The 27,177-nt window shown below is 40.7% G+C and overlaps 1 protein-coding gene across 12 annotated transcripts in view; it reads right to left on the bottom strand.

Moving 5' to 3' along the window:
• Positions 1 to 5,827: 5,827 nt before the first annotated feature.
• Positions 5,828 to 27,177, bottom strand: part of ZMIZ1 (zinc finger MIZ-type containing 1) — a 243,890-nt gene continuing 222,540 nt past the window's right edge. For 10 of the 12 annotated variants that reach the window (XM_069980884.1, XM_069980886.1, XM_069980883.1 and 7 more), the window contains 18 exons: positions 24,844 to 24,988; positions 24,109 to 24,223; positions 23,213 to 23,430; positions 22,789 to 22,987; positions 21,747 to 22,034; positions 21,244 to 21,426; positions 20,028 to 20,105; positions 17,703 to 17,877; positions 17,326 to 17,512; positions 16,909 to 17,119; positions 15,784 to 15,889; positions 15,521 to 15,681; positions 15,177 to 15,244; positions 13,964 to 14,032; positions 12,698 to 12,945; positions 10,690 to 10,853; positions 10,326 to 10,565; positions 5,828 to 9,145 (listed from right to left, as the gene is read on the bottom strand). In XM_069980884.1, the coding sequence (XP_069836985.1) occupies positions 9,038 to 9,145; positions 10,326 to 10,565; positions 10,690 to 10,853; positions 12,698 to 12,945; positions 13,964 to 14,032; positions 15,177 to 15,244; positions 15,521 to 15,681; positions 15,784 to 15,889; positions 16,909 to 17,119; positions 17,326 to 17,512; positions 17,703 to 17,877; positions 20,028 to 20,105; positions 21,244 to 21,426; positions 21,747 to 22,034; positions 22,789 to 22,987; positions 23,213 to 23,430; positions 24,109 to 24,223; positions 24,844 to 24,988 (2,963 nt within the window). In that variant the 3' untranslated portion in view covers positions 5,828 to 9,037. The remainder of the gene's footprint in view (positions 9,146 to 10,325; positions 10,566 to 10,689; positions 10,854 to 12,697; positions 12,946 to 13,963; positions 14,033 to 15,176; positions 15,245 to 15,520; positions 15,682 to 15,783; positions 15,890 to 16,908; positions 17,120 to 17,325; positions 17,513 to 17,702; positions 17,878 to 20,027; positions 20,106 to 21,243; positions 21,427 to 21,746; positions 22,035 to 22,788; positions 22,988 to 23,212; positions 23,431 to 24,108; positions 24,224 to 24,843; positions 24,989 to 27,177) is intronic. The other 2 variants (XM_069980890.1, XM_069980891.1) reach the window with 2 other exon arrangements.

The following is a 27,177-nucleotide window of genomic DNA, read 5'->3' as shown; positions in this document are numbered from 1 at the left end:
CAACAATTCCCCTCATGCCTGAACAGCCAAAAGCTACAGCTGGAGGGCCAGGAGTTTGACACCCCTGCTATACATATTACTATTGTCAGCAATCATTGTCAGCCAATGACTGTCTGGACTTAAAGAAGCACTTACCATTGACAATCAGTTTCCAGTGGCAATAGCTTCTGACCCTGTCAATCACGACCCCGCATTTAACTGTGAATGTTCATCAGGAGCGCTGAGCCTGAACCTGATGGTTGGGGCACTATTTGTAGCACCCGGGAGGCTCGCTTGGCCACCTGAGGCTGCAAGTGATGTCATCTCAGGGGGAATGCGGCAGATGGTGGTAGTTCCTCCTTTCACCTGGTACAGATAGTTTCTATGACCGTGAGGCCATAATCAAGGCCTCCAGGTCTGCCATGCGTATCTGTCTACCCAGCCATGCTGGAGGTACGGTCAGGTAGATTGCCTGTTAGCATTGTTCAGCCTGTTATATCAGTGAGCAGGAGATCACTTGTCAAGGCCTGCTTGTGGAACTAATAATTGGTAATAATAAAATGTAAATAAAATAATACATTTTCCAATTACAACTTTTTTTTCTTTTTCCATAAAATATAAAAAAAATGTGTAAAATTGTGGACAGTATAGTACCCATTAATTTCAAAGACCCCTTTACATCTGCAAAAAATAGCGGCCAGCCTTAATAGGGGCCATATTAAGGTCAGTGCAAATGCAGACGGGGACGGATACACATCCAGATCCTGTTGGGTCTGCAATTACAGACAGGGTGGCTGATGTGAGACTAGGACCTAGGTACAATCATGTAAATCAGTGTACAAGCGTACGTTACCAAACTATGATTATACAAATATAACAGATAAAGGGTTAAATACTTGAAATAATAGTAAACTGTGACATAGTCAAAGTTGGGTGACAACACAACCCATGTAAACACCCTGGCACATCTGGAATAACTCGTCTGGTGTTGGAGTCATTCTATTTAGTGCATGTTTTGCGTTGTAGTCATGTATCATGTGACCTAAATGATCTAGATCACTCACCATAAACAGGAATTGTGAGTTCACGTAAGAGCAGGAGAGATAGTCTGGAATCATCTAGGTCTCCAAATCAGTAGTCCCACCCTCACCTTACATGTTTTGTTCTACACATGTCTTATTAATATATTTCCTTATTACACATAAAGCTCACACTAGTACTCTTATGTCATAACCACATACCTAGTTATATATAGAAACTATATATAGAATCCCAGTATATCGAGTGTGACCCAATATTAGGAAACACAGAGCCTATGACCCATGCGGCTTTCTGCACCTGGCTGGTTGTTACCAGTGACACTGCACTCCCTGTCTGTCACCCCTCTTATATACTGTATGGAACGAGTTCCAGATCTGCAGCCTACCTCTGTCCTGGAAGGAGACGGGAAGAGAGGCACTGATGCTTTAGGCCATGCCAGTTTGACTGCCGACCCACCGCATTGATAAAAGTAGGCACTGGTAGACAGGCCGACCCCCGAATAGGGAACAGTGAGTACTTCTACAACACAGTGCCAGTGGTTACCGGGTGGCAAGGTGCCAGTACAGGGTTGCTTTACGGCCCTATCACACCAATTGATTATCAGCCATACTTGGCTAATTACCAGCCAAAACTCGTTTGGTGTATTAGGACATTGTCAGCCGATCATGTTTTTTTTTAACATCTTGAAATGGCCCGAGTGTGACAGCGATGGTCTGCTGCTCTTTGCTTCTTGTAATAGGAGCGACCGCTGACTTCAGTGGGAAACCCGAACGATCTAACAGCCCCTCCCTGCTCCTCCTCTGCATGTATTAGTACAGACAGCGAGCGGAGAATGAGGGGGAAGCGAGTGCTCACCTGACAGGTCGGCGCATGATTCCCCTCAATATCATACTGTGGTTCTACGGCCTTTAAGACCCCATTACACTGGTGATTATCTGCCCAATCAGGCAAATATTGCCCCATGTAATAGAGACAAGGATCAGCTAAGGATACGATCATCGGCTGATCGTTGTCTTTTAACATGTTGAAAAATTATCGTTCACGGACTGCGCATCGCTCAGTGTAATAGGAAGTGCGCGGTCTGTGGCCGACAAAAATGTATAGTAAATAGTAAACATATATACTTATCTTGCATCTGATACTACCTGCCTAATAGCCCTATTCCACGGAACGATTATCGTTCATAAACTCGCTCCAACGACCGCTCGTTAACGATAATCGCTTTGTGGAATTGGTGTAAACGAGCGAACGACAGAGGCAAAATCGTTATACTGTCGTTCAAAATAGTTTTTCAGCATGTCGAAAAAAAGTCGTTAGTCTTTGAAAGATAATTCGCTAATCGGCTCGTAAAATTAGAAATCTTTCAGTCGTTCGTAAAAAGGTTTAAAAAAAGTAGGTGTGTGGTATGGTCATGATCACCCCCCCCCAGGCGAACGTTTTAAACGACCGCAAAATAATCGTTACACCGAATATATCGTTCACGTTATGTGTTATCGTTCGCTAAAAAAAATTGTTTAGTGATCGTTAACGAGCGGTCGTGGAGCGAGTTTATGAACGATAATCGTTCCGTGGAATAGGGCTATTACTGGTTTTTGTGGCTTTACTGATATTCCCCCTGGCAAAACAAGTCATCAGTCCCCTGGATGAAATAGACTATGTAACTTTCAGCTTTTTAAATTGTTAGCTCTTCTGGACAGTAATCTCTCTCCCTTCATCTTACTGTTTGTTTGCTTGCTCTGATTATGTGTGGTTTTACTTATTCACTCTCTTCCCAGTTGTAAAGTGCTGGCACTATATTAGTAAGGTTTATCACTACTGCTACTTGGCTCACGTGTTTGCTTCTCTGTCTGCATTTACAGCTACTGCTTAGCCTTGACTCTTGCTAATCCCCATGTCTGTCTCCCAGCCCTACGTGTACTTTGTTTGTCCTCTTGTAATATTGCAATCCTGCTTAGTTCTACTTTCATTTTTCTATGGTTTGTCAGGACAAGGCTTGCTGTGCCCATGTTTACGCTGAGATCACAGAGAACAGAAACATGAATGAAGTGGTGTCAAGTGGACAAAGGCATGGAACGGACACTCTTCTTACAGTTTGTATCATCATGATCCACCTGTATTATGTCAGGAATTAAGGCCCTATTACCTGAAGCGATTATTGGTTGTATTTGGCCGTTACGGCCGATAATCGCTTCATGTAATAGAAGACAACGATCAGCCAACATGCACAATGTCGGCTGATAGTTGTCTTTTAATAGGCTGAAACACCAACAATCAGCCTGGCAACGATCTGCTGCCTCCACATCGTGTAATAGGAGCGGCAGCAGCAGACCGCTGCTGTCTCCTATGGGCTGCCTGAATGATCTGCCAATCGCCCAGGCAGCTCCCCATGCCCCCCCACTCTTCCCCACTCCTCCTAGTTGACAGCACTTGTAATAGCGCCAACAGCAGGTGGGGGAACAAGGAGCAAGCGAGCACTGAACTAACAGGTCGGCGCTCACTTGCTCTCCACATCACCCTGTGTAATAGGGGCTTCAGACATAGAAGTTTTATGGTATATTAACCACACTAAATTAAAGGGGTTGTTCTCCAAAATATTTTTTTTCTTTTGAATCAACTGGTGCCAGAGATTTGTAATTTACTTCTATTTAAAAATCTCAAGTACTTATCAGCTGCTGCATGTCGTGCAGAAAGTGATGTATTCTCTCAAGTATGACACAGTGCTCTCTGCTGCCACCTCTGTCCATGTCAGGAACTGTCCAGAGCAGTAGCAAATCCCCATAGAAAACTTCTCTTGCCCTCCTAACTGGAAAGAACACCACTTAATGCAGGATATACAGCAGCTGATAAGTGCTGGAAGACTTGAGATTTTTTTTTTTAATAGAAGTCAATTACAAATCTCTGGCACCAGTTGATTTGAAAGAATTTTTTTTGTTAACAAGCCCTTTTATACCTAGTAAAGGAATCACTAACTTTAGCAGCATCATTATATGTACTTATATTAACAGTTATCACTACTAATTATATGTGGTATCATTCTGCTTTGTGGGACTGCTAGGTTGGCAATACTGTAAAATACTCACACTTATGTGGAGACAGTGTGGCCCCCATTTCTGCTACTGAAGTTAAGCTCATTTTAGTTATGTGACCAACTAAGCTTTGGCCCTATGATTTATAGTTACAATACATTTTACATTCAAAGTATTTGTATATGTAATGGATGAAACAGGATACTTGCTTAAAATAGCTAATAGTACTACTGTTACTTCCTAATTATACATTTTATTGTAGTAGCCTGTAACTTAAGAGGCCCGGCCTGCAGATTCCTGATATTAGTGCCTGGCGATCACATATCACACTTGTTTCATGAGTTTTAAAGCTGCCTCCCAGGCTTACAAGTATGAGCCAGAAAAAGCCTATGAGCTCTGGCCGCACATACCACCAATAACATGAAGTATAACCTGCACATGTAGATCTGTACAGAAAAATAAATGTGTAATGAGTAGCTCTACTGAAAAACCACCAAACAACAACATGGAAGACAGCAGTGTCTTTAGAAATGCTAGAACAAACATAAAGGGGTTGTGTCATTGAGAAAACTAGGTCTACAATGATTATGTAAAATTTATTTAGTTTCAAATTTACAAGCCCTTCTATAACTTTACCGTTTGAGAGATATAGACATAGAGCCGTATTACACAGCCCGATGACTTGATGTAAGCGAGTGTCGATCTGCTAGATGGGCGCTTGCTTACTGAGCCCACATACGACCTGATAATTGTGCAGCAAGGGCTGCACGGACATCATTAGCGATGTATGTGTAGCCCTTGTAAAATATTAAACTTATACATACCTCTCCCCACAGTGTCTGAAGTGACAGGCTGCTCAGCCAATCACAGGACAGCCCCGTGGCCAGTGATTGGCTGAGCAGCCTGTCACTTCAGGCACTGCAGAATGGGCTAAAGCTAGCAGGACATCAGGCAGCATGGAGAGGTATGTATAAGTTTATTATTAGAGATGAGCGACCCTCCAGCATGCTTGAGTTCATCCGAACCCGAACTTTCGGCATTTGATTAGCGGTGGCTGCTGAAGTTGGATAAAGCCCTAAGGCTATGTGGAAAACATGGATATAGTCATTGGCTGTATCCATGTTTTCCACATAGCCTTAGGGCTTTATCCAAGTTCAGCAGCCACCGCTAATCAAACGCCGAACAATCGATCATGGTTCGCTCATCTCTATTTCTTATTTATTTTTTTTACACAATTATCTGCTGCGCATCGCTTTTACTTAGTGCATCTCTATTGCATCAGCTGCACATCGCTATTTGTAAAAAATACTTTTTAATCCCATGGGAACGAGTCATTCTTGGTTGTGACCAGTCATGGCTCTCTGTCCTGTAAGCATGCTCTGCGGGGTGATTGACAAGCAAGGAGGCCCGTTAGCAGACGCTAATCACATTTCTTTCTGTTGCCCAATCACATGCTAGACAACACTTTTAAGATACCCTGAAAAGAAAAGCAAAATAGAAATACAAAATAGGTTTACTATAAAAACGGCATGTAAACAATAGGCCTTTTTCTGATGACACATGCCCTTTCAACAGTTTAAACACACATCTTAAGAAAATCTTCAGTGATGGAAATTTCAAACAGATTTTAAATTTTCAGTTTTATTAAAAGAAAAAAAAAATGAGAAAAGAAAAAAAAACAACATAAATGGGAAATGATGCTCTACAGTTATATTGTCAACAAAATATAAAACGCATAGGCAGCACTCTTTAAATATAAAATGAAAACTTAACACAGTGTACAGGTTTCATCTGAGTACATATTTATTTGATAAATATAAGGTGGACACAACTAACTACATACAGTTTTGCAAGACTAAAAAGCACAATTACGTTATTTTTGAACATTTTCGGCCTTCAATGCTGGAGGGAGGAAGAGATACTTCTTCACTCTGGCACCGAAGGGGATACAAATATGAATGATTAAATTGTACATACAATGTACAGACAAAATACAGTGGCCCTTTTTGCATGTTTTATTATAGATTGTACCATTTCATTATTTTTAATTTCCCCGTCTGATCATAATATCAAAACTTATACAAAGAGAATTTGGTTACAATCTTTTTTTAATTTTTTTTTTTTAAATTAATTTCCCTATAATCCACTATTTTTTTTCACTGTGTGTGTGTGTTTTACCTCATGTAGCACCTTAAAATACACAGGACTAATGCGTGTCGGCTAAAATATTAGATGTACATAACATAAAAAAAAAAAAAGTCATTTGTTTTTCACAAAGGGTCAAAGTATTTTACAGGAGTGGAAACAATGTTGTGATTTCACACAAAATGCACCCAGCCCATTAATGTTGCCCACCCTCCCCCCCAAATATAGGATTATTTCCACACCATATGGAAACACACATTTTTTTTTTTTAAACATTTTTCTAACCACTTTTTTTGCAAAATAAAAAACAAACAAATGCACATTCCCAGGAAAATGAATGTGTCTGTGTTTTATGTCTCTACTGCTCATATACATTATTTACATAGAGAGTGTGAAGTCCTTTAACCCTGCCTTGACCCCAAAGGGCTAAGCATAAGCTGGCAATGCCATCATCCCTTTTCCCCTCCTTAAAGTGAATGGGTTAACTTATTTCCAGTTGAAAAACAAAAACAAAAAATAAAACAAAAAAAACGCATCAATCATATAATTTCTGCTTGTACTGCTGCACATGACACGCCAATGTAAAGGTGTTTCATGGTAGGCATTCCTTTTTATTTTCTATTTCACAGTGGCCTTATATATAATATACTTTAACCTTAAAGGCAATACTAAATTAGAAAATGAAAGAAAACTATGTATGGTTTTAGAATTTTTGAGTAATTGTTGGTCCAATCGTGAGGCGTAAAGGAGATGAAATGTAAAGCCAATGTCCTATCCCTACCAATCTGGTTGCAACAGGTACTTGATTACGTTTTGTGTCCTTTTTGCGTACAAGCAAATTTTACATTTTTATAAATAAAAGAGCCTTATAACTTAGCGTAACCCCTTCACTTCCACAGCAGCTGGAGACGCGTCTAGGGGAGAAATATCACTGCAGGTACAGCTGCAAAACCAAGGTGAAAAGGGTGGAGGAGTGGGGGGGGGGGGGGATGTGTCACAAGGACTTAGCATTATAAAAGAAAAAAAAAAAACTGCATGAGAACAAATTATGTCACTAAGCAACACATATTTCTAAAAATTTTGAACATATTTACAATATTTTAATTGCATATGAACAGCATTGTGTGCTGCCATCTTACTTTACTAAGACACCGGAATTTAGAAAATGAAAAAAAAATTAAAAAAAATTTAAAATAAAAAACACAAATAAAAAGTGGAGATGCATTTATAAAAGCCTAAATTTCTACACAATGAGGACACAAAAATAATAAAATAATGTCAGGAATTTCAAACTGCTAGAAGGGAAACCAAAAAGGGAAAATTATCACTTTGCCCTCCCACTTTTTTTTTTTTTTTCTCGTTTTTTTTTAGTTAAATAAAAAAAATTTACAAAATACAACTTTGGTGGTAGAAAAAAAAAAAAAAAAAGGAAAACAAACATTCGACAAAATAGGATTGTTTGGTGTGTCAGTCACATCTGTACAAGCATAACACACAGGCCAAAAAAAAAGAATATTAAAAAGAGGACATAAGATGGCAAAGCTGGTACACTGAAAAGGAGCGAGGAGGGAATCGCTTGTAAAGAGGCGAGAAGAAAAGTCTTCCTTGAAGCCTTCTTTATGCTAAAGTGATCTGCGACAGGCTGAATACCCTTTTATTTATACAGCAGGCCAGCAAAGGAGGAAAGCAGTGAAAAAAAAAAGTGAACAAAGACAAAGTAAGTAACATTGATTGGCACACATGCACTTCTGTACAAATATAACAACAGTTTTACAGAAGCAAGCAGCATTAACACACCAGAAGCACAGAAACTGGGTCAGACTCATGCATTTAGACCCCCAACCCCCACACCTCTAGAAGGTACCTTGACCACGAGGTGTCTGGGAAAGAAGATTGCACAAATAACACACATTGTATTTTATGTGGATTTATATTAAAATGAAAATAATCACCAGGCAGATAAAAAAGGCCAGTTATTGTGTAACAGTCTTCTTGGGTTAAGCAAAATGGTTAAAAAAAAACAAAAAAAACAACAGAACCATTAAGCTGCTTTAATAAACCAACATCAATGCCCCTTGTTGCAGCTTAAAACAAAAAACAAAAACAAAATCAAACAAAAGGAGATAAAGTCAAGATGAACAGCCCAGTTCCTGGATTAAATATCAGGCCGTATTGTCCCTTAGCTTCCATGCTGTTGGGGTTTAGTCTGTGCATTTAGGAAACAGCTGACCAGGGGCCTGGGAATTTTCTTTAAAAACGCTGCAATAAAAACCTGGAGGAAATGTATTCTGACAACGAACCACAGATGCAGGAGACCCTCGAAGAGGCTGTCCTCTGTGTCAGCACTTGTGAGTGGTGTGAGCAAGATGTCTACCCTTCAATGCTCACCATGTAGGAACCTTGTGCTTTGCGTGTGGGTGTGTGTTTGTTCCATCTTTCTCCCGATATCATGGTTAAGTTCTTCTCCAGCTGGTGTGAGACTGGTGGTGGTGTGGGAAAGGGGGCGGGGGGTAGCGCTAGGCATCAGGAGGTGTCATACGTCCTGTGTTCAATCTCCACCACCTCTAAACCTGCCTAGTGAGGACTTTGTCTTCAAAGTTTCCCATTTATCAACCTCAGCTTGGGAAAACCAGGAAGCACCACGTGAGAGATCTATAGGCAGCCCCAAGCTGCATGTTGCCCTGTAGCAGCGTCACTTAAAGCGCATCAGTCTGAGGCAAATGCAGCTGCAAGACCACCGGAAGGCGGACATAAAGGATAAGGGTTGGAGTTTCCAGAACTGTGCCTGCCTTTGTGTGTCCTGACTGGCTGTATTATGGACTGGGGAATGGAGAAACCGCTGCAGTTTAGTTGTTCTCAAACAGTGAGAGAAGGTCATCGTTGCTGTTGTTTGGTAGATCTGGAGGATCCAGGTAGGAAAGAAGCTCATCTGGATTAGTAAGCTCTGGAAGCAGCTGCAGAAAGGATATAGAAAGGAAAAGCTCATTAGATTACTAATAAGCCTGTGTGCTCAATATAAATACTCAATAGGAAAAAGCTTACTGCTATAGTAAGAAGCCTTTTTAGCCTATTAAACTGCTGTCTTTAGGGTCAACAAATTTTAAGTTTTTAAGCTTTTTTTTCCCCCCAGCAAAAGCTGTATTGAAACCATGACTCCCCCACATAGGACATACTGCGAGCCGTTAATGGCCCAAAATATGTGCTAAATTTCGACCTTACTTTGGCACATTAATGGACCATTGCTTCATTTTACACCAATGAGCACAAACAGTCATTTTACTATAGCGTTCTATAGATTTTAAAGAGTAAAAATATAAACAGCCCAGGGAAGACCTAAAATACTTAAAGGGGGTTTCCATGCAAGAAAAATATGGTTTTCCAGTCTATCTGGATTGTTTGTGGCCCCCAGAGATGGTTGAGAACCTAAGTTGGCGGTCTTACTCAATTTGCTTAACTCTCATTGACATTTATGGGAGTTGCGTAAACTTCATAGCTCTATAAAACTACTCTGTTTAGTTTACCCTGTCTGGTGTACCTCTAGATGCTACACCATGTGTGCACCTCCCATTATTATCAAGGGAACTTATACAAATTGTATACACCCGACTTATCTCTGGCAGCTGCAAATAGGCAGGAGATTTTGCATTTTACATGGAGGGCCCTTTTAATATGCACATAGCCTTAAAGTAGCATTGAGTACGAAGCACTATAAAAATATGCAAAGCACAATTTTTTTTATCCATTATGTCCACTAATGTTGCTGACATGTAGTGACATTGGCACGAAGGTGTTACAACCAACAATGCAGTACGCTCAGTGACTTTAATGAACCCAATATAGTCTAGCAGTGACTGAAAAGTGCTGTAAACCACACTTCTGAGTACTGAAAACCTGTATGTTCAGAAAACAGACAGAGGTAGTCACTAATAAAGTAACCAGGCACACAGCGGCTAAGGCATGGTATATGCCAGGATAAGTTTTTCAGGCAGTTCACAACTGCTGTTCACTGTCAGGAATTTCCATGTAAAATAAATGGTATATTTTTGTATATCGTACTGCATGTTCACCTTTAAAAGAATGTAATACAGGATTGTTTTTCTATTATTTGTAAATTCTGTTGGTATATGAACTTACATCCAGCGATGGCTCTGGCATATCTGGAGGTCCTTGTCCACCAGGCTGTCCTTCTAACACAGAGGAAGGGTTAAAGGCCATGTCCCCATGTGGGTGGTTGGCAGCTTGTGGTGGGTGTCGAGGTTGAGGTGCTGGTCCACCATGGTGTAAAGGCTGCCCAGGTTGGCTACCTGGGTGAGGCGGGTGTAAGACCTGAGGCATGGAGCCATGAGGCTGCTCAGAATTTCCTACATGAGGGATCTGCAGGGCAATAAATTAGAAATAGTCAGTGTCGGTTTAATGAAGAAAATGGATTTCAAAATAAGGATCTAAACTAGTGACTGAATCTGACAAGTATTTGATATATCGTGTCACCACCACTTACAGAGTCCTGCATGGAGTGGCTTAGAGGTTTGTCCAGAGAAGACATCCCACCAGGCATGTCAGGGGGATGAGACAGCTGGGGCCCATGCATGAAATCGTTCATAGACGTCCCGCCCGGTGCTCCATGGGGAAAGTCAAAGTTGCCATGACCTTGATAATTATTTCCTACAAAGAAAGAAGGAAATAGTTATTGATTTAGCTACAGATTATATACACCAGTCAGAGATTTATGAAACCAGCACCCAGCAACTCTAACAGCAATATAATAATGACATCATGGAACCCGAAGATTACAGCAGGTTTTAGGACTGAAAAACTAACTTTTGATGCGTGAACATCATCTCAAAAGTTTGCATGAATTTCAGTAATGCTTTATGTGTTTTACATATACTATTTCCTGTAAACTAACTCTGTCACATATAAGAGTTTCTACTTTGCTTGCATCCCTATAACAACACTTCCTGGCCTTAAAGTCTTGTTGTTCACGGTCAATAAAGGGATACCAACAACCCATCAGGTCTGGGTCTCTCAAGGGATAGAAAATCATAATTATTTTCTTCCAGATACAGAGCCACACCTGTCCTCAGGTTGTATATGGTATTACAATTCCGCTCAATTCACATCAATGTAATAGAGCTGCAATACCACACACGATCTGAGAACATGAGTGGTGCTGTTTGTGGAGGAGAGCTGCTGTGTTTTTCTAACCCCTCACTCCTGGTACTTCACTTCAGCCCCAGTCATAAGGTACAACTTCTGAGATAACTCCTTTAGGCTCAGAACTTCTTTAAAGACATTATAAAGGGGCTATAACAGTCATGGAATTGACATATATAAATTATGTTTACATTTGAATTATGAAAATTAATCATACTTTTCATGAAAGCTCTAGAATGTGCAATGATCAGCCATAACATTAAAACCACCTGTATAACATGCCCCCTTATGTCATCAAAAGAGTTCTGATTGGTGAAGGCATGGACTCCACAAAACCACAAGGTGTCCTGTGTTATCTGGCACCCAGACATTAGCAGCAGATCATTTATGTCCTGTAAAATGCATGGCGTGTCCTCCATAAATCAGATTCTGTTTTTCGTACATATCCTATATATTTCACGCTGTAATCTGGGGAATAAACACTTGGGAAACTTTGTAATGTTCCTCAAACCACCCATAAAGAGTTTTTGCAGTGTGGCAGGGTGCATTATCCTACTGAATGTGGTCACTGAGTTTGGGGAATATCACTGCCATTAGGGGATTGACTTGGTTTTTAGCAATATTTAGGTAGATGGTAAAAATCACAAAATTGCCTGGATCCAAGATTTCCCAGTAGAGGATTACCCTGATCACCACTCTGCCACCTTGACTTTTTCTTGGGCCACCTCTTCACCAGGTAAGTGATACACATGCACCCAGTATCCACATAATGTAAGGTCACCTTCTTTTATTGCTCCATGGTCCAGTCCTAATACTCACATGCCCATTGTAGGCATTTTTTACTGTTTGTACACTAAATGTTCTACAGTGTAGTACCATACACAGCAAGCAGCAATGCTCTGACACTTTTCCATCACACCCAGCAGCACCTTCACACCACGTGCATTACTGAGCCTTGTGATTCACAGCGTTGCTGGGTTCTTCTGTTATATTTATTTAGTCTACTTTTTGTAGGTACCAACAACTGCATACCATGAAGATCTAAAAAGACTTGTCGGTTTGTAAATGGCCATGGCCCATTCTTCTAGTCATCACAATTTGTCAATATTGCTCAGATTTTTAGATTTTAACAGTTTTCCTTCACCCAACACATTAACCTCAAAAACTGAGAGTTCACCTGCTGCCCCTTGTCAAATTCGGTTATAAGAAAACATTCAATGCTATTTGCTTTACCTGCTAGTGGTTTAATGTTAAGGTCCATCAATGTACAATAATACACAATCTATGTGGCTGACCTGTAAAATAGGTTTGTTTGGATGATATGCATAAAATAAATAAAGTCTGTGAAGTACCTTGTCCAACGTATTCATTGGCATTACCGCCACCTGGTGGAGGTGGCAGCGATGGATAAGGTGAAGGGCCAGGCCCTAATGCAGCAATCATTTCCATGACATTGGGCATGATCATCTGACTGGGACTCATAGTCTTAAACCTCTTTGACGGCATCCCATCCGGATCATCCTTGATGTGTATCTCTGACTTAATAGGTACCGGCCTCCAACTGCAAGTGGGGTCTATGGTTACTTCTTCAAATTCAGAGCTGAAGAATAAGAAAATAACACAGTTATAACAGAGACCTAAAGACTATCAAGTGCTGTCATCTGCCACGCACATACATCATCATCATCATCATCATCATCATCAATAGTGAACAAAGGAAAAAGCCAGCATAGGAGCCAGTAACTTTAAGTGGGCATATGCCAACACACAGCACAATACAGGGAAACAGGTTACAGTGGTTTTAGCGGGTCAACAGGATCTGCCTCAAATAAGTGCTTTACTGTGAATCCATCAGCATACAATAACAATGTTTCGGCAAATGTAACTCAAGCAGAAAAAGGTAGTTGCATTTGCCGAAATGTCGCTATTGTATGCTGATGGATTCACAATAGAGAACATTTCTGGAGCAGATCCTGTTGAGCCGCTGAATTTGCTGTGACCTGTTGCCATTACTACATCATCATCTATAGTAGGCAAGCACCTCAGTCACTGCACTGTCTCATTATGACAATACCTGTTCTTATCTAGAATTCAGGATATCTGTACTATGTAAGCATCTATGGCATTGGACTGTCTCATAATGCCTGTCCTTATATAAATTGGATACATACATTATTTATGTCCTTATCTATTAATACACACACACACACACACATACATACATATTATATATATATGTGTTCCAACACACACAAACAAACATATACATGTAAAGGCTCAGCGATCATAGAACCAAACAAACATTTTACTGGGCTTCCTGTCTCTAACCCTATGAATTGGTTCTCCCAGCTTGAGATGTTTCATACAATGAGCAATAGGTTATATAAACTGCCAGGAAAATTTACATACCATTACAATACAATCTGGTTTGTATATTTTGTACTAACCGGTTATACATACTAACATAGTTAATAAGGTTGAAAAAAAGACATCAAGTTCAACCTACAGTATAACCCTAACGTATTGATGCAGAGGAAGGCTACATAAAGAAGGAAAGGAATAGAAAGATATTATAACTATCTACTTTTTAGTCTCATCCAACTCCTGTCTGTACTTACTTCTGTATTGCATTCAGGATACCCCACATGTACTGATCTACTTCAAGGCCTTCTAAAAGAGCTGTTTTACTGTAAAGACAAGAAATTTAATATTAGACGTAGTGTTTACAACCAATAGCATATCTCAAATAGTTGTAAGGATTTCCAATAGACATGAAACATAGTCCTGTCATACTGTCTGTAAAGGTTAGGCTTTAACTGCTCTAAATATAAGGCATCAAATTTTGTCTAGTTTTATTTTCTTAACCCCTTCAAGTCAGCCATAGGGCTATATACATTCCTACTGCCAATGCCCTGTGCAGTGGGAATGTATATACACGGTCCTGGCGTGAAGGGGTTTTAATGTGTGCAGGGCCTCTTCAGTGATAAAGCCCTGCTAACATCAATGTCCCAGGAGCCATACATAATGACAGGCAGCCGTGATCACACAGCTGTCTATCATTAACCCCTTAAATGCTGTGGAGTCAATGACAGGAGCAGTACCTGTCACTGACTGACCAGTTTCCCTGACAGACGGCAGAAAAATACTTACCTCCGTCCTGTCAGATGAAAGATGTCTGCCTCAGGCAGTAGCATTGATCAGTATAAGCAATCTAATGATTGCATATATAAGTCACTCAGGGAGACTTAAAAAAGTGTATGTATAAAAAAAAAAAAAAAAAAAGCGTTAAAAAATATTACAAAGCCCCTTCCCCAATAAAACCTGAAATCACCCCATTTCCCATTTTAAAAAACAACATATTTAATATCGTAGCACGTGGAATTGTCCAATCTATTAAAATATAACAATGCTGTTCTCACACAGTCGATGGCATGAACGAGAAAAGGAAAAAAGAAAACGGCAGGATTGCAGATTTTTCTAAATTTATTATATAATCAGAAAAGAATTTATAAAAAGCGATCAGAAATTCCCATTTACACCAATAAAAGCTATAAATCAATGTGCAAAAAATGAGCCCCTAACCAGCACTGTAGGTGAAAAAATAAAAGTGTTATGGCCCCTAGAAGGCGAAGAAGAGAGCACTGCTTTAACGTTTTAATGTGACCTGGATATGTCATGACAGATAGGTTTACAAAACGTAACCAAAGTGTGTGCAAAAACCTCATATTTAGCATTAATGCAATGTAAAATTATCCAGATATTCAACGTTTGCACATAAATTAGCACCTGCAGTCCATGTACTTTCTATGAGCAATATAAAAGTATACTTACTTGCATACAGGACACCGCCACGTTCCTCGCTCACAATTCAGCTGAAGATAGGATTCTAGGTCGAAGCACTGTAAACAAAGGACAAAGGCTTAAAGGGATTTTCTAGGGTTACAAAAACATGGCTGCTTTCTTAAAAACACAGCACCACCCCTGTCCTCAGGTTGTGTGCAGTATTCTAACTCTGCTCCATTCACTTAATTGATACTAAGCTGCAATACAGCACCCAAACCGATGACAAGACTTGTGCTATATCTGGAAAAAAGCAGCTAAATCCCTATATCCCTAGATTCCCCCTTTAATTATAGTCTGGGGCAATGGATGTGAAGGAAAACAGATATACCTACCTGTACGTGTTTGCAGTCATGACCCCTTGCAGGAAGCTGGATCCGCCTAAACGTGATTGGACATTTCAAAGAAACTTTGATGGCCGTCTGCTCTACACCATCCTCCCCATTCAGAGCTGCATTCCCAGATGAAGCTGCTACGCTGCTAAAATTTCTCTTTACTGCAAATGCAAGCCATACATCAATAAAAAGATGGGTACAATAAACTGGAGGCTGGTCTGGTATAGTTTGCCTGTAAGTAGGGCAAAGTGTTAATAACTTACTTTTCGTAATACAGTGTTCAGCTGGAAGTAACCTCTTCTTCAACAAACCCTGCAGAACTGAACGGACTGAAGGCCGATGAACTAACTGCAGCACAAACAAGTGGGACTGCGGGGAAGAGAATGAAAAGTCATTAACACACTCCAATATACAATGGGATCCCCCATTATCCCATTATAAAACAGCATTTTTAAATTATAAGCAGATAACCAAATAACTCCCCCCCCATCACATGGTCTCCCCTTTACTTTTAATCTTGTTCACCCCCTTGTTGCACTTAAAGACATGTGTGTGCTAACTACATAAGGTGGCAAAGCTAAATGGGATTATCAGACAGATGGATAAATGTGTGAATCACCAGACAGTCTACTGAAATAGAAAAATATGGCCATTTTTTTGCCAATTTGTAAAATTGCTAAATAACTGCAGTTATGTGTGAACATAGCCTAACAATGATGAAAACGAATAGATTTGTAGGCAGAAATATACCATGTTCATGTGTTCTCGTTTCAAGAGGCATGAATAAGGTAAGCATTAAGGAACTAAGGGATTATCTATAGGTTTAGGCTTCTAAAAATAAAAAGTGACCCTTTAAAGAACATAAACAGGCTATTCTTACCTTTCCATGCGTCGCCTCCGCTTCTGAGACAGACTTGCCTAGGCAGTGAGAGCCTGCTGTCCTGTCTCAGTCAGTGATTGGCTGAGCTCGCCGTCACTGCTGAGGCGGGTCAGTCTCAGAAGTGGGGTGGGATCGTTTAGCGGCAACCCAAAAATATTGCAGGAGGACACCGGGGGAGCACAGAAAGGTAAGAATAGCTTGGTTGTTATGTTACAAATATATATAACTTTCTGACACCAGTTGATTTCTATAAAAAAAAAAGGACTGTTCCTTAAAGGCACCAGGTCATATGGACTGTACAGAGAAGGGAAAACAGCTAATATACTAAATAGCCACCATATAGCAGGGAGAGGGTGAGAAGCAATAGCCATGGCAATCAGACATTGGGTGCAGCTTCTAGGTAATAGGGACAGAGTTTGTTTTACACTATGAATTTACACTTAAAAAGTAGTGAAAATGATTAAATAGATTATCAAGGAGATCTTTGGGTGTGATGGTTGACACTTACACAACAACAGGCAGTGACGGTAATCTGGATGGTATTGCGGCCCGGCTGGCAAACATGCTTGAGGTGCAAAGGTTTGTGGGAAGTCTTGTTGTCACCCCGCTCAATAGTAAGAGGAGTGGCATTGACGCTGACTTGTACAGATGCCGGCCAGTTGGTGTTCATCTGTCTGTCTTCATGATGGTAGCACTTGAATTGCAACTCCAAGTCAGACCTGGTCAAGACAACAGTGAAGAAATGTATTTGCCATGATTAAGTTGGCTGTATATTTCACATTTTATCCTATAAAACACACAGACATCTTAAAAAAAAATGTAATGTCTAAATATTGTCCAACCTACACACAGATATGGAAAACATATTGTGTAAAGGTTACTTTATGCTAGTAATAGGCAATAGAGAGAATTTATGAAGTTCTACCTCCACATAAGGGTCTGATGGACGGTCGGCCGCAAGTGGAACACATGGTTGCTGACAGCGAGGTTGTGCTCCAGCCGGAAAGGCTCCAATACTACTCCATCCCGAACAGGGAACGTTAAACGGAGTTCGTCTGTGTGGCTGGCTGAGATCGAAGAAGGGGAGAAAGCGTGAACTTTCCCTTTTGCATCTGCAGTGCGACAATGCGAAGAGTGGTAAGCAACACTTGGAGAACCAGGGACCCTAAGTCCACCTTAAAGGTCAAAGTAAATAACAAGAACATGCTGCAACATCAGTCACAAGATTCACAACAAAACAGCTGACTTTTTCAATGTGACTTAAGACTAAGAGATATGTAAACAAGCCTTCTAGTGACTTACTTGGAGGTGGAGGTAAGGAACTCATGTTTGGCTTGATGTCTGGAGGGAATGGAGGCTTGACATCTTGGCTGGGAGACAGGTATGGTGGGATAGTACTACCAGGAGTCATAGGTGGTGTGGGGTTTCCAGGAACAGGCGAGTGAGGGTAGTTTCCAACAGGACCCGGCCTGGAGGGCTGCAAAGACATATCATAAAAATTCAGATAATGTTATACAGTTACAAGTCTTTCTACTATTCCTAGTTTGACTAGTATTTGCTAGCAATTCATTTATGTATTTTTTCATTTTAATAATTTGATTGTCTAAAATTTCTTATGCAAGTCAAACTATGTACACGTTACTTTTTCCTCATATTTAACATATTCTAATGTCCTACACAACTATTAAAAACCAAGGAAAAACATTGTACTTTATGAACAAATGCTAAAAAAACCAAGCAAAAATTATTTTATAATTGTTATGACTATAGTAAATTCCACAACTTCCACAAGTTAAAAATCAGCAGTATTGATAAGATCACAAACAAATCAACGTATAGTACAGCAAACACAAGCTGAATGATAGATAAAAAGTATTAGTATAAATGTCCATATAGCATATCAGGTAGATGAATATCACATTTTCTCTGTGCACACCTGAATGAAATAGACTGGAAGCTCATAGACAGCAGTTTATAGTATGGGAAGATAAAGGTTCTAGGCCAAAGCAATGTAAACCAAAAAAGATGAAGGATTAGTGTAATAGGTATAATCTGTTATGACTTCCTAAATCAGTATATGTAGATTAGGGGTGTCTGCATATACACTATATGGACAAAGAGTATTGGGACACCTACAGGAGTTTTGACAACATCCTATTCTAAATGCATAGGCATTAATATGTTGGTCCCTACTTTGCACTTATAACAGCTTCTACTTTCTTCTGGGAAGATTTTCTTCAAGATTTTGGAGGGTGTCTGTGGGAGTTTTTGCTTAGTCACCCAGAAAAGAATTTGCAAGGCCAGACACTGTTGTTGGATGAGGGGGTCTGGCTCACAGTCTCCACTTTTATTCATCCTAAGGGCTTATTCCCTTAACACAGAAACCACGGACGGGGAAGCCCTGCAGTGGAGTCTTTCCCCACTTGGTACCATGTGGGGAAAGTGTTTGAATCTTCGCAGAACTGCAATGAAGCAGCTGTTTCACTGTTATTACAGTGCCACAAAGATTCTAACACTTTCCCCGCTCTGGGCATCATATTGATACATAATGCCGAGCAAGGAAAGACTCCACTACAAGGCTTCCCCGTCCGTAGGTTAAGTGTTTTATGAAACGTGGGAATAAGCCCTAAGGGTGTTGGATGGGGCAACGTTTGGGGCTCTGTTTTGGTCAGTCACATGTTTGTTTGTTTTTTCCCAACCATGCCTTGATCTACCTTATTGTGTCAACAAAGACATAGTCACCCTGAAACAGAAGAAAGCCGAACCCAAACTGTCCCCATAAAGTTGGCAGATAGCCATAAAGACCCATGCAATAAAGCTCTTATGGGCACAGATTTTGTGTTCATTTTAATGTTGGATGAGTTTTAGACCTCTACAGTTATGGAGTCAGAGTGTTGGTGACTTTTATGCATTACATACCACAGTACTTTCAGTTCTGAAAGTCTGTTGGGTCTCCACTTTATGGCTGAGTTGCTGTTTTCCCCAAATGCATCAACTTTTTATTACCACTACTCCCAGTCTTGACCTGACTTGTTGCAGGGATGGCATACTAATACAGTACCACGCTATAAAGGCAAACTGCCTAAGTAGGTGCAACGGGACTGAATAAGACCCCTTCATTCATTGATTACGAGGTGTACCCCAGTAGTTCTGTCCATATAGTGTATGTTTTAGCCATTCAACAATGGTCAAAAATTAAGACTGTACTTTCAGCAAAATATTAGCTAATTTGCAAGGAAACTGGGCCAATTGTTGGAGCTTTTAGCAGAGGTCTAGCCTGTCATACACCATGTTAGTATTCTGCCACTGTTTAGTCTCACAACAACAATATATGAGCACCACAGTATAACATAATGGGTGGCATGTACACTTCCTGCAGTGTGTAGGCTCTTTGCAGGTAGCAACCATCAAGATTTATATACACATGTGCTACACAATCCTTGTGCATTAGTGACAACATTTACTAGCAATCGACAGCCATTGTTACGGATAGAAAATGCAATGAACCACTCAGAAAATATCTTAATGACACCTGGACTTTGCAGTGTCTCTTGTGCAGACCTAGTAACAGAACTTAGCGACCCCACCCTCCCAATTTGATCAAATTTGGTATGAATTTACACTCACCCCGTTCATACTGCCTTGGCTATAGCTATTGTAGCCGCTCCCAGAAAAGTTGTTATTTTGTCCATTAAACTGCTCTGGCTATTAAAAAATAATAATAATGAATTAAAAAATGTTAAAAAAATAAATATAAATTGACTGAGATTATGAGGGTAAAAGCAGCTTAAGAAAGGTCAGTAATATGAGAAATGAGCAGCTGAAAAGCAGCAACAGATACTTACAGAGCTTGTCAAGCCAAAACCTACTGACTGAGGATATATACCTTTATCGAGATGGTTATAGTAATATTAAGATTCCAAAAGGAAAAGTAACATATTACTCTATAACACTACATTTATATTTCTGGGGGCCAATAAGATCTATTAGGTGTTTGCTTATATTGATATGGGACTGCTGTCATTATTCATAGGAGTAACATTTGTCTCTACTTCCTTATGATAGTGGATAGATTCCCATGTCGAGACCTCAGATAAATAAAGTATAAAAGTATTATATAGAGAATAACTTCTAGCTTTAATTGGACCTTTACTTTGTCATAATTCTAAATAATCTTCTGTTTGGAATAGAAAGAACGTGGCAATGGACACTTAGGACAGGAAAGAAGGGGATATCACCTCCCAGATGGATGACATACTGTTAGGGGCCTAAGATAATGTGTCAAGTTCTATTAGGCAAATGTTTTAAGTGAATTGGTGTATATATAACATCACTTTTACCTAATGATGGAGTCTCTCCTATTACAAAGCATTTGTGCAGGGTTGGATTTGCCTCTGTTAATAAATAAAGTTGTGGTGACTAAAGGTGCTGTCTGACAAAGGCAACCCCTTTTATGCACGGTAAATGAGGCATTACATGGTAGCCATTCAAATAAATGGACAGGTGAGATGGGGCTGTGTCAACTGAGAGTATGCAGTATGATAGATGTATTCTAGTATTAGCAGCTTTGCATGACCAGATAGCCACAACACATTAATTAACACACAATAATGTAATATATATATATATATATATATATATATATAATGATAAAAAAGGAATAAAAACAAAACAAAAACAAAAAAAATAATAAAAGAAACAATGCAGAAATATGGTTACAGAAAGAAAGGAAGCACCAATGGCTGCACAGGAAAAATATATGGATCCAAAGCCGAAGCAACAGTGCTGCATCCCTACAGTTATGGCAATAGAAAAGCTGCAGAAACTGCATCACACTATTCACCTTGTAATATTGCCCCATGCCCACGCTGGGTGGAGGGTACTGTCCAGCATTCTGTTGTCCTGTCATCCTTTGGCCTGGGTAGTTTGGAGATGTCATGGGTCTAGCAGGATTGGGGCTTGGGTACTGCCCAGGCTGAGTAGGAAACTGACTGCTTGGTCCATATTGCTGGCTACCATAGTTGGGCTGTTAAAAGAAGAATAAAACTCAGTATTTACTGGAGAGGCATTACACAAATCTAGAGAATTAATATACTATCAGTAGCCAGATAAAATAATTTAAAGGAAATGTGTAATCAGAAAATGAAACAAGTTCTAGTAATATAAGAACTAACTGGAGGTTTTATACAAGATAAATGAGTACTGGAGCATAGACAAAAGTTAAACAAACTGCAATATAGGACAATGTCATCCTGGACAATTACTTTTTATTGTAATGACAAGAATTTACAATATTACATATCCATCTATGTCTAGTTCATATCATGCAAGGCTTCAGTTTCTCACCTCGCCTGGGTAAGGCCTTTTCATGCCTTGCATAGGCAGTGACTGAGGCCTGGGTCCAGGATAACTTTGCTGAGGCATCCTTTGACCGTGAGCTCCAAAAGGGTTCATGCCAGGCCGAGGCTGATTCATCCCCATTGGAGGGCCGCTCATGTTAGAAGGTGCCATGTTTGGACCCATTCCAGCTGGGTTCATATTCCCTGACATAGCAGAGGGGACTCGTGGGCCAGATTGACTCATGAATTGACTGTTGTAGGCCTGGGCTGGACCCATCTGGAAAGAGGAACACACCTTCAACAAAAGAAAGAGAAGAGAGTAAAATGCGACATGCGTTTTTAAAAGGGATGAGGATTAAGGCAGGAAAGGCACACAAGAAGGATAAGAGGGAGGGGATATATAGATGTCGCATTTTGCGTAGCACATACAATTAGTCATTCACAGTCACCTAAATACCAAAACTATTGTTGGATCACCAGATTGTATAACACAGCTTTAGATATCCATTGCAATAGAAGGCACTAGAGATGAGCGAACTGGGTTTGGGTTCGAGTTGATCCGAACCTGAACGTTCGGTATTTGATTAGCTGAGACTGCTGAACTTGGATAAAGCTCTAAGGTTGTCTTTAAAACATGGATACAGCCAATGACTATATCCATGTTTTCCACATAGCCTTAGGGCTTTATCCAACTTCAGCAGCCACCGCTAATCAAATGCCAAAAGTTCGGGTTCGGATTGACTCGAGCATGCTCCAGGTTCGCTCATCTCTAGAAGGCACCCAAAATGTAGTGATAGAATAAGCGTGAGATAGGGACATAAAATAGATATGGTCATTGTACAGTGCTATAGCTTATGTTGTACTATTAGGATAGGAAAGAATACATTTTATTTCTTACATCACCCATTAAGATCTGACTATAGGGAGGGATAAGGAAAGAAGTGTATTATGGTGTATTTTGCAGCAGAGAGTAATAGTGAGGATGGTATACTGAATGTATCAGGAAGCAATAACCAGCAACAGAGATACACAATGCAATGTGGACTCACTGGGCCATACTGGTTCATGTCCTTGTTCTGTGTCTCCTGAAGTGCTGCCACTGTAGCGGTCGCTGTGGCGGTGGCTGTAGCAGCTGCAGCAGCGACAGCAGCCGCTGCAGCTGCTGCCGCAGGCTGGGTGAAGTCTGCAGGAGGCCGTGTATGAGGCGGGATGCCCATTCCAGAAGGGTTATTGGGTCCACCAGGATAGCTGTTAAATAGGAAGTAAATAGCATTCCTTAAAATCAAAATGTACATAAGCTTCATAAACATTCATGACATCTTCAGTTCTACACTAAATGCAATCAATAAGACGTATAAGCTCCTTAGCAGAGGTGAATAATGCATTGACAATTGTAATAGCAGGCATCCCGCATAAAACATTTATTGCTTGGGAACTGCTGGCGGACGTCAAAACAGTGAAACGCAGTCTTACCTCCCTGCAAATCCACCACCCCCTGGGTAGTTTGGACGCCCATACATGCTTTGCTGCATGTACGGCTGATTGGATGCTCCCTTTGAGGAAAATTGCTGTTGTTGCCCAGCAAACTGTGGGGAATTCATGCCAGCGCTATTGCTGTTCATGCCAGATGCCATGGGGTTGGCAGCTGGGTTTAATGGATTATTTGCATTAACCATTGGGTTCCCAAGTACCTAAAAAGATAAACATAAATTGTAAATATGACAGAAGGTAAAACGATGCCAGAATACTAGGGCGTTGCACTGGGTTTCACTTTTCCAGGATATTTTAAAGCAAATCATTTCAGTCTGTGGAGTTATTCTAGCCATTAAAAATACTGCAAAAGGTAGTAGATCCAATTAAAGTCTACAGGGTTACTCAACCAGCACGATTAGGGGATATTTAGGCTTTTAATGGGATAAGCCATAAGGGTAGAACACTTAGCACCGCCACTAAACAGCCATTTGCAGATGCAGTGGCACTGAGGTGAGTGCTGGGTTTCATGGCAGCCGCACTTTGTATTACAGCTTTGTCTCCTTCAGGTGAGAAGAACACAGCTGAAATACCTAAGACAACTACTATGGAGTATAAAGAATGGAAAACATCACATAAATAAATTGTAGGGTGCCGCAGCCTCTTTACACACCTGATAGGTAGGGGTGCTAAGAGTCTTACACTAATGGGCCTATACTTATTACTGGGGTGTGAGGTGGAATCTGGTCAGTACGAGACACTCCAAAATAATGGGTTGAAAAATTGATATTAACGGATAAGAGGAGGTTATCAGACTGATGTGACTGGATATGATATGTGTACAGCATTGTGGAAAATGTTTCTGCTACACAGACAAACGGAAACAAAAAGTTACTTGCCTGGCTCTGAGAAGTGTTTGTGACCCCCCAAACTGTAGTGACCACTGAGAGAGAACCTGGGGGCTGACTTGCATTCTGCTGCCAAGGGACGGAGTCATAAGGGAAAGATCCATCGCTGAGAGATAAAACAGACGGCCATTAGGGTTATAACAATGGGCAGGTTACAGAGAGGCTGGAATTATTTCTCACTGACTGATGTTAGTTTCCAGACTGGTCAGCAGAAAGGGTTGAGGTAACTTCTGAAGTGTGTATAGTTTGCTATAGATATACAACAGCATTAGAATAGGACATGTTCATTGTGTTAACACCATCAAGGACAAACAGGTGCAAACTACATATGGTGACATGATGGTATGAAGCAAATCAAAGCATACAGTTTTCAGCAATGACCTTTTGTGATATGTGGCGCTTCTGATAACCTAAGGCCCTTACTAAGGCTAAGACTTAGGCCCTTACTTCCTAAATAAGAAGCTGGGAAGCATGCCCCTGCATGTATCTATGTGCCATATCAGAAAAGTGCATGGAACAAGTGTTCAGTATTCTACATACAGCCTGCAAAAGTTGTGGCCGTGTGGGTGAAGCTACTTCTGCATCAGATGGGGGTTATCCATGTCACTACACAAACAGGGAAGTGTAACTGTAGCCAAAATGAAGAGAGTTGATGTATCTTTGGTTTTGTAATGCTCGATCAATTAGTGTTAACGCGCTGAGAGAATCTCTATAATGCATGCTTACCCATGGGACAGGGATGGTTTCATGGAGGTCAAAGAGTTCATGGGGGGCTGCATGGGGAGTTTCCCAGGGGGGTCGTTCTGCCTGCTCTTTTGGTGGCGCAGAAGCAGCAGCCTTCCCAGTTCTTCACACCACGAGGAAAGGAGGGCTGGAAAAGCAGAAACAGAAATATATGCTTCAGGTTATACAAATGAAACCAAACTGCAAACCATAAAGTGCATAGCACTGTGCAAAGTTATGACTGCAATCACAAATATAAAAAAATCTATAGCACAGGAAGAAAGAACCATTCTACATATAAGTAGTACAAATAGTCAGGCACCCTTGAACTGTCAAAAATGCACTTGATGGAAATATTCAGATCATAAATGGAGATCAAACGAAAGGCATCAACTCCTACATCAATGTAAGTACCATAAGGAATCTGTAATGCCTAACAGCTGGGTAGAGAAGCTTTCATTTACGGACCCTTGGCATTAGGACTAATGCAAGATGGTGTCTTAGAAAATCCACTATTTGAACGCAAGCACGGATAGTATTCCACGGTCATCCATGTTATTCTAATGAAAAATAAATGAGTAGAAAGGGCATGTGGAGTTGGAGAGAAGCTGAAGCTCAGCATGATACGTATGGGCCTGACACAGAGACAAAAAACAGACGGCTAGCACGACCAGAGCAGACACCGGGGAGCGCATGCACACGCCTCCATAGTGTCACACTTGCTGCCTCTCCCCTGCAGGCTGAAAGACAGCAGCGTGGCGTACACAGTAACAATGACAATGATGTATTCCAACACAAGGGGAGTGGTTATCATTGCTACAGCAGAGATACAGATGTCAACCCCCACTGCCTGCTATACAGCAGTCCTTGGAGGCAATGCATGTATACACTCACAAACAAAACCTCAATGAGAAGAGAAAAAAAACAAGCATTAGCATGGCGCATAAACCTTGCTATTCATCTGGCTAGGTATGAGGTAATGTGTCTGCTCAGCAGCCACCTAGATAATGCATTTAGAGCCAAAACCTTTCAATGTATTCCCAAACAATACTGCTATTTCATGGAGTCAGTAGCACGCTGCATTAACAAGGATCGCCACTAGATGGCACAGTTGCATTAATCACTCAGCTCAGAATGAAGAAGGGCCTGTACATAGTTTACAATGGCTTCATCTATCAGACACTTAAGCAGATTTTCCCACCTCCATGCTACTCATTGCCTTTGCCTGCAGTTTATTTATGTACGGTATATTACACAGTCTTTTACATGATTGTCATATAAATGTCCTTGTTTAGATGGCCCCACTGGCGGCAGTATTAAAATGACATGCTAAAATGAATCTTATGGAGCTGCAAAAGCAAAAAAAAACTATGATCGTGATGGAAGTTAGAGGCGCTTGGAAGCATCTGATGGAAAGAAAACATATATTGGTTAAGATTTAGTATTATTGTCTTAAATGTAGATGGCATAGCACTAGACAGGCAGCAGAAGCACACATGGGGGAATGCATGAATGGCTGTGTCTGGCAAAGATTAGCCAGGAGTTACAATTTTTTTTTTGCACAAACCAAGTTTCAACTTTCTGCCAGTCTGGGTTGCACTTGCCTTGTGGCTGGGGCTTGACAAAGAGGGGGCAGTTAGATGCATAACAAACTCGCGAGGCTGCTGCTGCCGCCAGGCAAAACTGATCCAAGTAATAAAATACAAAGATATACAATGTCAGGACATCCAATGTAAGGGGTCAATACACAACGCACCACCACAAGAACACAAACCCTCAAGAGCTTTGGTGGCTCGCTGTTCAGGCCTGTCATCATATTGCAGCTCTCTTGTGGGTTTGCAGTGGTTACGTGCACAACTTCAGCATCGGAAGTGGAAAGCACAAGACTGGGGTTTAGGTTTTTTTTTTTCCTCTCAAGACAGAAAAGAAATGAGACCGAAACATTACAAATCAAAAACTGCTTGGGCAATATCATATGTGCTAGGTGGTTTCTCCAAAATACCATGATACTATATTTACATGTAAACCAAAAGCATGTTAATCTGATACTGCAAGGCAGTGAGGGACATCCCTTACGCTACCGGCTCCACAGTATGTGGTCAGTTTATGCGGTCAAAACCGGGAGTGGGTCCAAAACCCAGAAAAGGGGCAAAATGAAAGGGAGCTTACAGACTAGAGATGTTGCCTTGGGCCTTATTCATGCGTTCTGGTAATACGGTCCTGTGCATGGACTATGCGCTACAGACCGGACCTAGAAACTCCCGGAATAATCATTCATAATGATGCTGTGAGTTAAATCTCAGTGCTACTGTACTGACCAGACTGGGTCAGTACAGT

This window comes from Dendropsophus ebraccatus, chromosome 8 (genome assembly GCF_027789765.1).
Source record: "Dendropsophus ebraccatus isolate aDenEbr1 chromosome 8, aDenEbr1.pat, whole genome shotgun sequence".
NCBI lineage: Eukaryota > Metazoa > Chordata > Amphibia > Anura > Hylidae > Dendropsophus > Dendropsophus ebraccatus.
The sequence above is the reverse complement of the archived record's forward strand: the minus strand, read 5'-3'. Positions and strand labels throughout refer to the sequence as shown.